The 13,536-nt window shown below is 37.9% G+C and overlaps 1 protein-coding gene across 1 annotated transcript; it reads right to left on the bottom strand.

The window, feature by feature from the left end:
- Positions 1–10,230: 10,230 nt before the first annotated feature.
- Positions 10,231–13,533, bottom strand: ARF6 (ARF GTPase 6). Its single transcript, XM_006160503.2, has one exon. It carries the CDS (start codon positions 13,531–13,533, stop codon positions 13,006–13,008), a length of 528 nt encoding a protein of 175 aa, XP_006160565.1. The 3' UTR covers positions 10,231–13,005.
- Between the last annotated feature and the right edge of the window lie 3 nt (positions 13,534–13,536).

Genomic DNA, 13,536 nt, shown 5'->3' with positions numbered 1-13,536 from the left:
AAAACGTACAATACCTTGGGGGCTAGCAGGTGGCATTCTGGATTCCCACATAGCCGACCACAGTTCAAGTCCCGGACCTGGCAGCTTGCTTTCTCCCTTTTCCTTTTACTCTCTGTGTCTCTCTCTGGTCAAATTAAAAAAATATTAATAACAAATGGAATTAAATAATTATTTTTAAAAATGTACAATACCTCAATAATTATTTTATACTGGTGATATATTAAAATAAAATATTTGCTATATTGGGTTAAATAAAACATATCATTAGAGATATTTTCAGGTCAGTCCTATAGCCTAGTAGTTAAGAGAGTCAGATCCCACATTGCCATCTGCAATTGGAATCCTGTTCCAGGTGGCTTGAAAATCATGCCGAGCAAGTGCATGCATGTCCCAAATCCTGAAAGTATGGACGCATGGAGAAGGGACTACAATGTGACCATGCCCCATTGGAGGGTACTTTCTCCTTCTCTCTCTGGGAAACAGATGCACTCTCTAGCCACTAATTTAAAAAAAAAAAAAAAGTGAACCAGCAGTTAGCGTAATGGCTATGTTGCTGGACTCCCACGTAGTCGACCGGGGTTCGCGTCCCGGACCCGGTGGCTTAGAACTCACGCTGGCTGCGTGTGCGTGCATGCCGAAGATCCCGAGAGGAGAATGGAGAAGAAGGGATTGTGGCGTGACCATCCCCCTGGGGGGGGTGATTTCTCACTTTCTCTATGTCTCTCTGTCTGTCTGGCGAGTGCACGAACCCTGTAGCAAAAAAAAAAAAAAAAAAAAAAAAAATCACCCATTTCTCTTTACTTTTTAAAATGTGACTACTAAAAAATGTTAAATTACATGTGTGGCTTACACTGTATTTCTACTGGTCAGGACTGCTCAAAAACAGAACAGTTGGGAGAGAATGCCTAACAAACTAAAACTCTTTTTCTTAGCATTGCAAACGATATAATCTATCCAATTATCAAAGCCTATTTAAATTTACTGTATAGTCTGGTTTCTTTCTTTGGTGGTGCTATCATTATCTCTTACATAAAATTAAGGATCAAGGGGCCAGCAGGTGGCATGGTGGCTAAGGGCATAGAACCCCCACAATTTGAGTCCCGGACCTGGCGGCTTGCTTTCTTTCTCTTTCTCTCTCTCGCTTTGTCCCTCTCTGGTCAAATTAAAATAAGTAAATAAATAAATAAAGTTAAATAATTCTTTAAAAAATATAATTAAGGATGAAAAATTCTTTCTTCTGGGACCAGCAGCTGGCATAATGTTTATGTCGTTGGACTCCCACATAGTCGACCATGGTTCATGTCCCAGACATGGCAACTTAAAAACTCATGTTTTGGGCTCATGTATGTCCATGCCCAAAATCCTGAGGGGAGAATGGAGGAGAAAGGATTGCATTGTGACCATCCCTCTTGTGGGGCTGATTTCTCACTTTCTGCCTGTCTCTCCAATGAGTGGACAAAGCCCTATAGCAAAAAAAAAAAACTCTCCAAAAAAAAATTACTTCTTCTTTCACAAGTAATGTATTTCAGTTTATTTCATTATCTTACTTCTTTCTCATTTTTTCTGTACTATACTTGGTCCTCATTTCTCAACTGAATTATTAACAAAGTGTCCTGAAAGGAATTCTTCCAACTTCCATTCACAATCCTCATACACAATTTTATACAAAGCCATTAGATTAATATTCCTAAACATTTTGACTATAATATATGTATATTAGCACACAAGCTCTTCTATATATAAAAATTCAGCAGCTCCCTTTACATAAAACAATATAAAATATTTAGTCTAACTCTTGAGGTCTCATAAAAATCTCATTTTTCCAATAACTACCATTTTATCTTCTTCCTACTACTCAAATCAGATAAAGGCTTGAAGATAAAATATAGAAGGGCCAGTTAAATTAGAATTTCAGATAAAAAAAAAACAAATCTTTAGTATGAAATTTCAGCATATTGCTTAGGATATATTTGTACTGAAAAATTGTTTATCTAAAAGTGAAATTTAACTAGGTACCCTATATTTTTACTTGCTAAATCTAGCAACCCTAACCAAATGAGTCTATTCTCTGCCTAACCAAATAGTCTATGTGTATGTATGTGTGTATGTGTGTGTGTGTGCATGTATAATCTACCCATGTATATTTGCCCACATATTTTAACTGAGATAATGCATGTAATACAGCAAAGCCTAGCAGACAATGGACATGCAATAAATGATAATAATCTGATGCTCTGACTTTGTACGTCTAACTTGATTCCCATTGGCCTTCTCTAGTCCATTCCGGTTCACACTATAACTCCTCTAGTATTTAACATAGCACTTAACTACTTACTTTGAACACTTCATGTGTACTTGGGATCTTCAGAAAGTTCCTAAAAGGGCCAGTCCTACGGCGCAGCAGTCAGGCAATGTGCAGAGTAGGACAGATCCCATTTGGCTGACCAGGGTTTGAATTCTGGTCCCGTCTAATTCACACTGGACAAATGCACAAGCACCCAGAATCCTAATGGGATGAAGAACTGGAGAAAAAAGGATTTAGTATGACCATGCCCTGTTGGGGAATTCTCTTTCTCATGACACATGTGCTATCACAAACAAAAAATAAACTTTAAAAAAGTTCATAGAGAGGCTAGTAGTTGGTGTGGTAGTTGGGATGCTGGACTCCCAAATGGCTAGCCATGGTTTGAGCCCCAGGTCTGGCTGATTGCTTCCTCACTTTCTCTCTCTCTCTCTCTCTCTCTCTCTGGTGAGCACACAAAACCTATAGCAAATTATAAAAATTAATAAATAAATAAAATTAAAAATTTTTTTAACTTCATAGAAAAAATGAAAAAAAATTCATGATTTCCAAAATTCTTTTGCAGAAAAATACATTTGTACTTTAATTCCATTCTCACAAAATTATTTTTTAAGAATTATTTATTTTTATTAGTTTTTAACTGGATCAGAGAGAGAAAGGGAAAGTGAGAAAGCAAGTCACCAGGTGTGGGACTCAAACCACAGTCAGCCATGTAGGAGTCCAGTGCCTTAATCACTCCCCACTTGCTGGCACCTCTACAAATGTTTTAAAGTGTCTTCATATGTCTTCCCTAGTCTTATATTTGGACTTCATATGGAAATTACTTATAAATAAAATAGGATTTTGTTTTAGTTACCAAAGGGCATGTGTGCTGACCAGAGACAAAAAGGCACAAAGATAGAGGGTGAGGGAGAAAGTATACCCCAATGAGACATGGTCACACCACAATCCCTTCTCCTCTCTCTCTATCCTGTAGGGATTTGGGACATACTGGCACACACATCCAGCATTTTTTTTTTTTTTTGAGATTTTTGCCATAGGGTGTATGTGCTTGCCAGAAAGAAAGAGACAGACTGAAAGAGAGAAATCATCCCTCAGGGAGGATGGTCACACCACAATCCATTCTCCTCTCGGGATCTTGGACACACACACACACGAGCCTGTTTTAAGCTGCCAGATCCAAGACTCGAACCATGGTCGACTACATGGGAATCCAATGATGTAACCATTATGCCATCTGCTGGTCCCCACCCAGCATTTTTCAAGCCACTGGGTCCAGGACCTAGACCTTAGTCATAGTTAGCCATGTAAGAGCTAGTTCTCTTAACCACTAGGCCACAGGGCTAGCCCAAAACAGCATTTTTAGTAAGGAATTTTTCATTTTACCAAAATTAGCAATGTTTACTCTTAGTCCTGGTTTATACTCCAAAACACATGAGTAAAGCACTCTAGTGGACCCTAGACACTAGGTTCTACCTAGTATGAGGATGTTGCATTTTGTTTTTTAGTTTTTTGCATAGGGCACATGTGCTCACAAGAGACAGGGAAAAAGAGGGAAAGTGAGAAACTACTCCCCCCCCCGGGGGGGGGGCAGTGCAGGATGATCACACTACAATACCTTCTCCTCTGGTCTCCTCTTGGTATTTTGTCCATGCACGCACACACACTAGACATGATTTTACACCTTTGGACCCGAGACTAAACCATGATCAGTCATGTGGGAATCCAGGCTTAACCACCTGGCCCCAAGGATTTTTTTTAAGAAAATTTACAGGGCCAGCCAGTGTCATGGTAGTTAAGACAGCTGGATCATACGTGGCCCACTATGCATTTCAAGTCTTGGACAGCTTGAAAAACACTGTGTGTGTGTGTGTGTGTGTGTGTGTGTACACCCATACATGTGCACGTGTGTGCCCAAAATCCCAAAAGGGAAATGGAGAAGGGATTGTGGCATGACCATCCCCTGAGGGGTAATTTCTCACTTTCTCTCTCTCTATTTCTCTCTCTGTCTCTCCCTCTCTCTCCAAAGAATGCACATGCCACTTGGCAAAGACCTAAAAAGGAAAAAAAGTGAGTTGTAGAGGTATCTATAAAGCAAGAAATTCACTTATTAAATAGTACCTAAAATGTCTGTAGTTATAAATGTGTTTGGTAGAGATAAATTGTGTACTTTAGATCTTCTTAAATTGAAAGGAGTCTATTATAAATAAGTATGTAAATAATCAGCTCACATTTTCCTGTTTTTCACAATGATTTGTAAAATTCACAATCAAATAGTTACATTTGAGTTTTACAGAAAAAGAGTCTCTCAAATATAATCAAATACTGTGTTCTCAATTGCACAGAAGACTAAAATTATATGCAAATAAAAACCTATTAATGGTCAAATAAGAAAATTATTCAAGGGGCCAGCAGGTGGCGTGGTGGTTAAGGGTGCTGGACTCCTACATGGCCAACTGCAGTTCAAGTCCTGGACCTACAGGCTTGCTTTCTCAGTCCTCCTTCTCACCCTCATCCCTCTCTGGTCAAAATAAAATAAAATAAAATAAAATAAGTTAAATAAAAAAATAATTATTTTTTTAAAAATTACTTAAAGCAAACTATGTATAAGAAAATACATACCAGGCCAGCCAGGTGGCATGGTAGTTAAGGTGGTTGGATCACACATGGCTGACTGTGCAGTTTGAGTCCCAGACCAAGCTGATTGGAAAAAATGCTGGGTATAGGACCAGCAGATGGTATAATGGTTATGTTCCTGGACTCCCACATAGTCCACTGCAGTTCAAGTCCTGGACCTGGTGGTTTAAAACTCACACCGGGTGCATGTGTGTGTGTGCTCAAAATCCCGAGAAGAGAATGGAGAAGGGATTACAGTGTGGCCATGCCTCCTGTGGGAGGTGATTTTTCACTTTCTGTCTGTCTCTCTGACGAGTGCACATGCCTTAGAGCAAAAAATCTCTAAAAAAATAAATACAGAAAAACAAGCTAGGTGCATGTGTCTGTGTCCAAAATCCTGAGAAGAAAGGGATTACAGCATGGTCGTCCCCCTTGGGGCAATGCTTTCTTATTTTTTTTTTTCTCTCTCTCTGTTTCTGGAGAGCACATGTGCCCTATAGTAAACTAAAAAAAAAAAAAGAAAATACACACAAACTAAGAACATTATTAACCACCAGTTCACCTCAGTTATATTCATAATATAGTTAAAGACCTGAATCCAAGTCCTCGCTTGGCAACTTATGTGTCTCTGTGCCTCCAGAAGCTCAGCTATAAAATGGGAGCTCTATCTCCTAAGGTTGTTGTGAGAATATATAGAATATGTATGAAATGCTTAGAATAATGCCAGGCAAGTGGCAAACATACAAGAATGCTAACTTTTTTTTAGATGACTTTCCAATTGATCTCTTTAGACCAAACTCTAACCTAAGACTTATTCATAAAACTTTTAAAAAACAAAGATATGGAGAGAAAACACTTTGGTTTACCATCTTAAAACAAACTTCAAAGATCCAAATTCTTGCTTTTCAACTCTAATAAATTTGTTTTTGCTCGTTTGAGGTCTCCTTCCCTCGCCCCTCCATCATGCTATGACCCTTTTAGGCCAGCCTATCCAGTTATAATAAAAAATAGTTTTAAAAAATTATTTATTGTTATTATTTTTTAATTTGACCAGAGAGAGAGAGAGGAAAAGTGAGAAACCAAGCCACCAGGTCCAGAACTTGAACCACGGTCAGCCATGTGGGAGTCCTGCACTTTTATCACTATACCACCTGCCAGTCCCTGGAAAACAGCTTTTATGGGTATGAATGACCAGTTTCACATAGGTTTCTCTATGAATCACCACTGTTTTGATTTTCTTAAAACTTTTTTGTAAATAACCTCCAGAAAACTTACTTCCAAACTCTTGGTAAATTCATTTCCCTTTTAAAATACAGGTTCTATACTCATCCTTAGTTTATCAGTTTCTATACTAAAACGACTCTTCAGGCAAGAAACAATTCATGTGTGAAGTAAATTATTTCCTAGTTTTATCAGTTAGAATACTAGAAAAAAACAAGTGTCATATAACATAAGTTTCCAAGTCGGGGCCAGCAGGTGGCATAGTAGTTAGGCGTTGGACTCCCATATGGCTGACTGAGGTTCAAGCCCTGGATCTGGTGGCTTGAAACAAGCTGGGCGCCTATACAGGTGTGACCTAATCCTAAGAACGGGGGAGAAGGGATTGCAGTGTGGCCATCCCCTCTGGGGAATGATTTCTCACTCTCTCTCCAGCAAGCACACACCCCCTATAGCAATAAAAAAAAAAAAAAAAATCTCTTAAAAAAATGTTTCATGGGACCAGCAGATGGTGTAAAGGTTATGTTGCTGGACTCCCACCTCAGTTCAAGGCCTGGACCCAGTGGCTTGAAATTCATGCCAGGCACGTGTTCATGAGTGCCCAAAATCCTGAGAGGAGACTGGAGAAGGGATTGCAGTGGGGCCACACCCCCTGGGGGTGCTTTCTCGCTTTCTGTCTCTGCCTCTCCAGCAGCAAATGCACCCTATAACAAAGAGTGTTTCCAAGTCAATAAAACACTTTCTCTTACAATTTAAAATAATGGACTCAGGACTTGACTATAGTAATACCAAGTAAATAAAAGCCACAGTTGAAGCCATCTGGTGGCCTGGTGGTGAAGGTGGCTTGATTCCCCATGGCTGACTGTATGATTCTAATCCTGGACCCAGAAGTTTGAAAAACATGCTGGGCCTATGTGTACATGCTGCTCAAAATTACCATATCAGGGAGAAACAGAGGAGAAAGAATTGTGGTGTGACCATCCCCCATGGGGGGTAAATGTCTTCACTCAAGTGTTAGCCCTCTCTCTCTCTCTCTCTGGCAACTGTACACACTCTCTGATAAAATTTAAAAGAAGAAAAAAAAAAAAAGCCACAGTTGAATGATGTTATCCGAACCTATTCCAAAGTAATCTAGGTTATTTGGATGAAAGAGCACTTTACCAGAGAAGCACATTTAATTTAACTCCAAAGACCAGTAAAACTACCATAAAAATGAAGGAAATATTTAAATGAGATGAAATTTTAAATAATGTTAAAATCAAAATTTAAGAAACTGATTTCACACTTTTCATCTTATTTAGAAAATTCAGGTTAGACGACTCAATTATAAGTCTTAGGTCTAACTAGGTGTGTGAATATGGTAAATTATTATATGCCACTGTTTGCTAAAATTTTGACTACTCAACTCATTTAAACCACTTTCTTTAAACTGCTGCATTTCCTATATATTTTGATAATGTCTTTAAAATTGGACTTCCCTTCCCACTCAGGATCAATATTTTCCGCACAAGGCCAGATAGTAAATAACAGGCTTTTTAAGTAACATATTCATGTTTTTTCCTTACAATTCCTAAGTGTTTGGGAGCAGCAGGTGGCGTAATGGTTACATCACTAGGCTCCCACATATTCTACTACAGTTCAAGTCCTGGACCTAGTGACTTAAAAACTGGCCAAGCGTGTTTGTGCAAGTGCCCAAGATCCCGAGAGGAGAATAAAGAGCAGATTGTGGTATGGCCATCTCCCCTGGAGGGTGAGTTCTCGCTTTTCGTCTCTGTCTCTCCAGCTATCTCTCTCTCCAGCAAGTGCATGTACCCTATAGCAAAAACCTCTGTTAAACAAACAAAAGACTCCTAAGTCCTTTAAAAATGTAAAAACCATTCACAGCACAGTCCCTATAAAAATAGGCTGTAGTCAGATTTGCCCTTGGCCAGTCTTTCCACCCCTGCTTTATACTACATATATCTTTTTTTAAAAAAAAATTCATACATTTATTTTTATTTGACCAGAGAGACACATACACAGGGAGAGGGAAAGTGAAAAAGCAAGCCACCAGGTCTAGGACTTGAACCATGGTCCGCCATGTGGGAGTATCCAGCGCTTTAACCACCACACCACCTGCTGGCCCCTACACATATCTTTTTATAACTGTGCCAATTAAACTGATAACATTTTCAAATATTTCCTTAACTGTCCCCTTTTCAAATGAGGACTTCCCTGAACATATCCCTACCTGTTCCCCTACATACTATATAATACATAGTGTATCATCTAATATACTCTTATCATCTGATCTTTGTTTTCCTCCAACTCTAAGTTCTACGAAGGCAGAGTTTTCTTTCCCACAAAGTTATCTCCTATATTGGGAACCAGCAGTTAGCATAATGGCTATGTCGCTGGACTCCCACATAGTCGACCCTGGTTCACGTCCCGGAGCCGGTGGCTTAAAACTCACACCGGGCGCATGTGCGTGCGTGCCCAAGATCCCAAGAGGAGAATGGAGAAGGGATTGCGGCGTGACCATCCCCCCTGGGGGATGATTTCTCGCTTTCTGTCTCTATGTCTGTCTGGCGAGTGCACGTGCCCTATAGTGAAAAACCTCTCCCCCCACTCCCCCCCCCCAAAAAAGTTATCTCCTATATCTAAGCAATGCCAGGACTAATAGCAGGCTCTTGGCAAAGAAAATCTACTTTAATAATTATAAAATACATACTATGGAGGAAATATATATTCTGTATTAAATAATTTAACAAATGAAAAGATGTTCCAAGTCAAGGCTGACAAGTACTGTATTCTCATTTTAAAGTTCTTTTGAGTAATCATAAAACTTAAAAGGAAAAAAAGGCTAAAATTTAAAGCATTTTCTTATTGTCTCGCAAAGTGAAGATAGTTCTTACAGTATAATTCTCTTTAAGTTTACTATTACTTTAGCTAACTTAATAACAAATTGCAATTGTAACTCCTAAAACCCTCCACAGATCTGTTCGGCCTTCTTTGATCTCACGTATGTGTTCCTTGCCCATTCAAGTCACTAATCTAGTCTGGCAACTTTGAAGTTTCACAAAGCAGGGAGGTTATTCTAGCTAGTCCATGGTTCCATGTCTCAACCATTTTTATAAATCACCTAATACTGTAATCTTTCCTATTTAGTCCCTACCATTTAATTAAAGCAAAAACCTAGATTCTATTGAAAGTTATATTCTAAATAGATTATGTTCAGTTCAGTGATTGGTCTATAAGTTATAATTACTGTATGTGGATTTACAAATGGAATTTTTACCTCTAAAGAAACAGAAAAAGTATGCCTTACTATCAATAATGTACATGATAGATATTTGGCCAAATATTGAGGAAATAATTTTGGAAATTTAGTAAGCTCCATCACTATTCTGATTACAGCTACTGAATTACTAAGCTTATACTAAAGCCTAAAAACTCATTAAAGAGGAAAATATTTTCTACTGCTTTCACTAACATATTGATAACTGCAGCAAATATATTTATAAATATTAGTGTGGGAGTTAAATACCCCAGAGATTACACTCTTAAACTATAAAATTTGCTGATAGTGGAGGGAATGCTTATAAAACCACATAAAAATTATTCTTACCCAAGTTATTTTTCATCTACTATTGTACTTCCCAAGTGGCACCAATTCTGCCATAGTTATCACACAAGCAACTTTGACCTTTAAAGACACATTAAATTCCAAGTCTGTCAAGAGTTAAGAGTACTCTGTAGGCCAACTCTTCACAAATACAATGCTGTATTTATAAAAATACTAAGGTTGTAATTTGGAAAATCAATAAAGTCTGCTGTGGAATTCTAATAAAAAAAAAACTACCCTCAACTGTTTTTTGTGTTCCTAATGATGATAAAATCAGATTAAGTTCATTGAAACTAAAACAAGACAAACCTTTAATAGCCAATATTTACTAGAATCAAACTGATTCTTTCTTTTGTGGTTATTCTTATAGAAGTTGAATTACTCCCAAATTAAATAACTTTTTACCATATATACCCCTGGAAAATAACAAAGCCCAACACACCATATTTCCCTCTTATCTAGTTCAAACGAGTAATGTAACGTGAGAAACTGCACTGTGTAATTCCTTTATTTTCTGCATATTAGTGCTTTACCAACACTACAACCATAAAGAACACAATTCCATGTACTGTACTTTTTAGTTTGGGGAGATCACAGTCTACAGACTCATTTACTTAGACAAGAGTAACCTCATTCAAAACTTACTGTTTCACATAAATACAGAAATTGATGCAATTAAACAAAAACTTCAGGATCTTATTTTTTTTAATCCTTAAGATTATAACTTTTTCTGTGGGCTGTAATTACCTGTTCCATAATCTTACCAATAGTTACTATCCAATTTAACTACATCAATTATAAACCCCTTATATCCTTTAAGAAAATGTTAAGTGAAAATTACAATTTCTTAGCAAAAGGTTTAGGGTTTTCCAAATTTCAAATATTTGCTTCCCCCTCCCTCCTTTTCAGACATTTCAAATAAAACTAAAAATAACATCTCACCTGCAACATTCAATAGCGATCACTTGATATATAAAATTTTAACTATGCCCCCAGTTATTTTAATTCACAAAAATGGCTGCCTACCAATATGTCTGTCACAAGTTAGAAATACTACATTTAAGAATTAACATGAGGGTTTCAAGTTTCCTCCAGTTTAGGCATTTATACCTTTGTGCTTGTTTTGTTTCAGGATGTTACTGTAGCATTGATATTTTGCATAACCCATTACTTATGTACCTTAAAATGTAATCATTTAAAACACTAAGAATTATATTTATGGTGGAGCTTTGGAAATTTTAGAAGGCAAACAAAATGTTCTTAGATGTGTTTATCTGCTTCATTTCTAGAGATACTTCTACTAAAGTGAAACTGAGAACTTTGTAATTTAGTTGCATCTTGAATTCAAAAACCCTTCTGCACTGGCAGGAGCCTACAACATAGCACCTTTTCTAATCTGCTTTAAGTATATATGTTTGTCAAGAGTTTTACTTTGACTAGTTGATTTTCCATAGCCTTATGCTTCTCATATATCTTTGGTTAAAGCTCCATTATACAATATGGCCGAAGAATGAAGGACCAATACTGTCCAACTATACCATGATATACCGCTCAGTTTTAGTTTTCAGATACCCTCATAAGCAAAACCCACTCTACCTTTTCCTGTACACTGCCTTTGCAGCCTACAGTTCTGAAATACCCTAAGTTTAATTCCTTGAGGACTGCTAAAATTCATCCTTAAGGCTATATAAGAACCAGATGCTGCTTTACAATTCTGTATATCAAGCATTAACATTTGGTTCATAATATTTTCATAGTGGTCTCAATCTAGTCACTGGTCCTAACCAGCTAACCAAGTAATCTTGTTATGATCTGGATATTACCAGTGAGCACACTGCTTATCCTTGAAGAAAAATAAGTTTACATTCATTGTCATCTGTAGGTTCTTTCTCTTCATCCTACTTCTCTTTTAATTGTCACCCCAAGTCTACACATCATTCATTCATCACATTTCCTTCCTTAAAGGAGACAGTGTACTACTGAACCAACAGACTATCTGATTTACTATTTGCATGAATTAATCCTACAATCAAACAAAATTAAATATCTTTTTTATAAAACATTTTTCCAGTGTTCTAATTAATGGAGATGTGGATCACTCATCTATAAAAAAATGACTTATTTCAGCTTAATCAGTTGCTGTAATGTGAAAACAGGAATGTATATTTTTCCAAGTAGATAAAAGGTGCATATAATTTGAACTGTTAAATGCTTTTTAATGACAAAGTAAATGTCTTAGTAATTTAAAAACTACTGGTTTTAGACACGGGAAACAAAGTTAAGGTATATATTCCAGTTTTGCCCAAAGTTTACTTAAAATATCTACAAATATTTCATCTGTGTGTAGCATACACCATTATTGCTCCATTTTCTGGAAGGAGTCTATTTTTAAAGTTAAAAAAGGGAAAACTGCAAAGTTGCTAACTTTGTAGTTAAAAAAAAAAAAAAAACTGTGTCCTTGACGGGTTACACTTTCCTATTTTTATGCGCTGAAAGTTAGCTAAGTTTTAAGGGGAACTTGGGTTTTATTCTTACTCATGCATGATGTATGTTTCAGAACTTAATAGCTGACATTTCAAAGAACTTCTTACATTACCTGTTTAACATACTGATGTGCAACTGGAACATATTACAATGGTATTACTCATTATTTGCCACTGTGGGCTAAGTTTACTATACTGGTCTTAGATATAAAAGGTCACATTTGAAATTACTAAATTATAATTCATAAGGAAGGGGGGGAAGGCCTTAAATATAAAAGACAAACGGCAGTTTGATTAAGCAATAATTTTCAGTTTACTAGATGAAACAGACTTGTAACACAGTCTGCATGAATGCAAAATAAGCCATCTACAGTACAGCAAGTGATAAGGAAACTGGGCAAAAAGGAAAAAAGCATACATTGGGGAAAAAAAAGATTCTCTCGAAATAAAAAAATCAAACCATTATTATAAAGGACTTTACCAAGAACTGCTATATTTCCCCCATCCCATTTGCTGGAAGTCAACGAGAATATCTAGCACTTTGTGTTCATGTCAAATATCAGATCAGAGCATCCTAACGCAAAGCCAAAAAAAAAAAAGAGGAAAGAAAAGAAAACCAAGAACAAAATAAACCCCAACCCCTCCCAAACCGTAGAACAGTAACTCCAGAGTTCAAATTCAAGAGAAGAGAAAAGTGGCAATTGAAAGAGGTGATGGTGGCGATAATCCTATGAATGGGTTTTTGATTTCTCTCCTTCCGGGGGATGGGTGGAGAATGCTCATTAGGATTTGTAGTTAGAGGTTAACCATGTGAGCCCCTCATAGAGTCCGTCCCCTGAGGTGGCACAGGAGGGCTGCACATACCAGTTCCTGTCCCGAATCCGGGTCAGGCCCAGTTTCTCCTGGATCTCGTGGGGTTTCATGGCATCAGGCAGGTCCTGCTTGTTGGCGAAGATGAGGATTATGGCGTCCCTCATCTCCCGGTCATTGATAATGCGGTGCAGCTCCTGGCGGGCCTCGTCGATGCGGTCGCGGTCGGCGCAGTCCACTACGAAGATCAGCCCCTGGGTCCCGGTGTAGTAATGCCTCCAGAGCGGCCGGATCTTGTCCTGGCCACCCACATCCCAGACGTTGAACTTGACGTTTTTGTAAGTCACCGTCTCCACGTTGAAACCCACCGTGGGAATGGTGGTAACTGACTGGCCCAGCTTCAACTTGTACAGGATTGTTGTCTTGCCGGCCGCGTCCAGGCCCAACATGAGGATCCGCATTTCCTTGTTCCCGAAGATTTTAGATAGCACCTTCCCCATCGC

Source organism: Tupaia chinensis, unplaced genomic scaffold, assembly GCF_000334495.1.
Source record: "Tupaia chinensis unplaced genomic scaffold, TupChi_1.0 Scaffold000688_1, whole genome shotgun sequence".
NCBI lineage: Eukaryota > Metazoa > Chordata > Mammalia > Scandentia > Tupaiidae > Tupaia > Tupaia belangeri.
The sequence above is the reverse complement of the archived record's forward strand: the minus strand, read 5'-3'. Positions and strand labels throughout refer to the sequence as shown.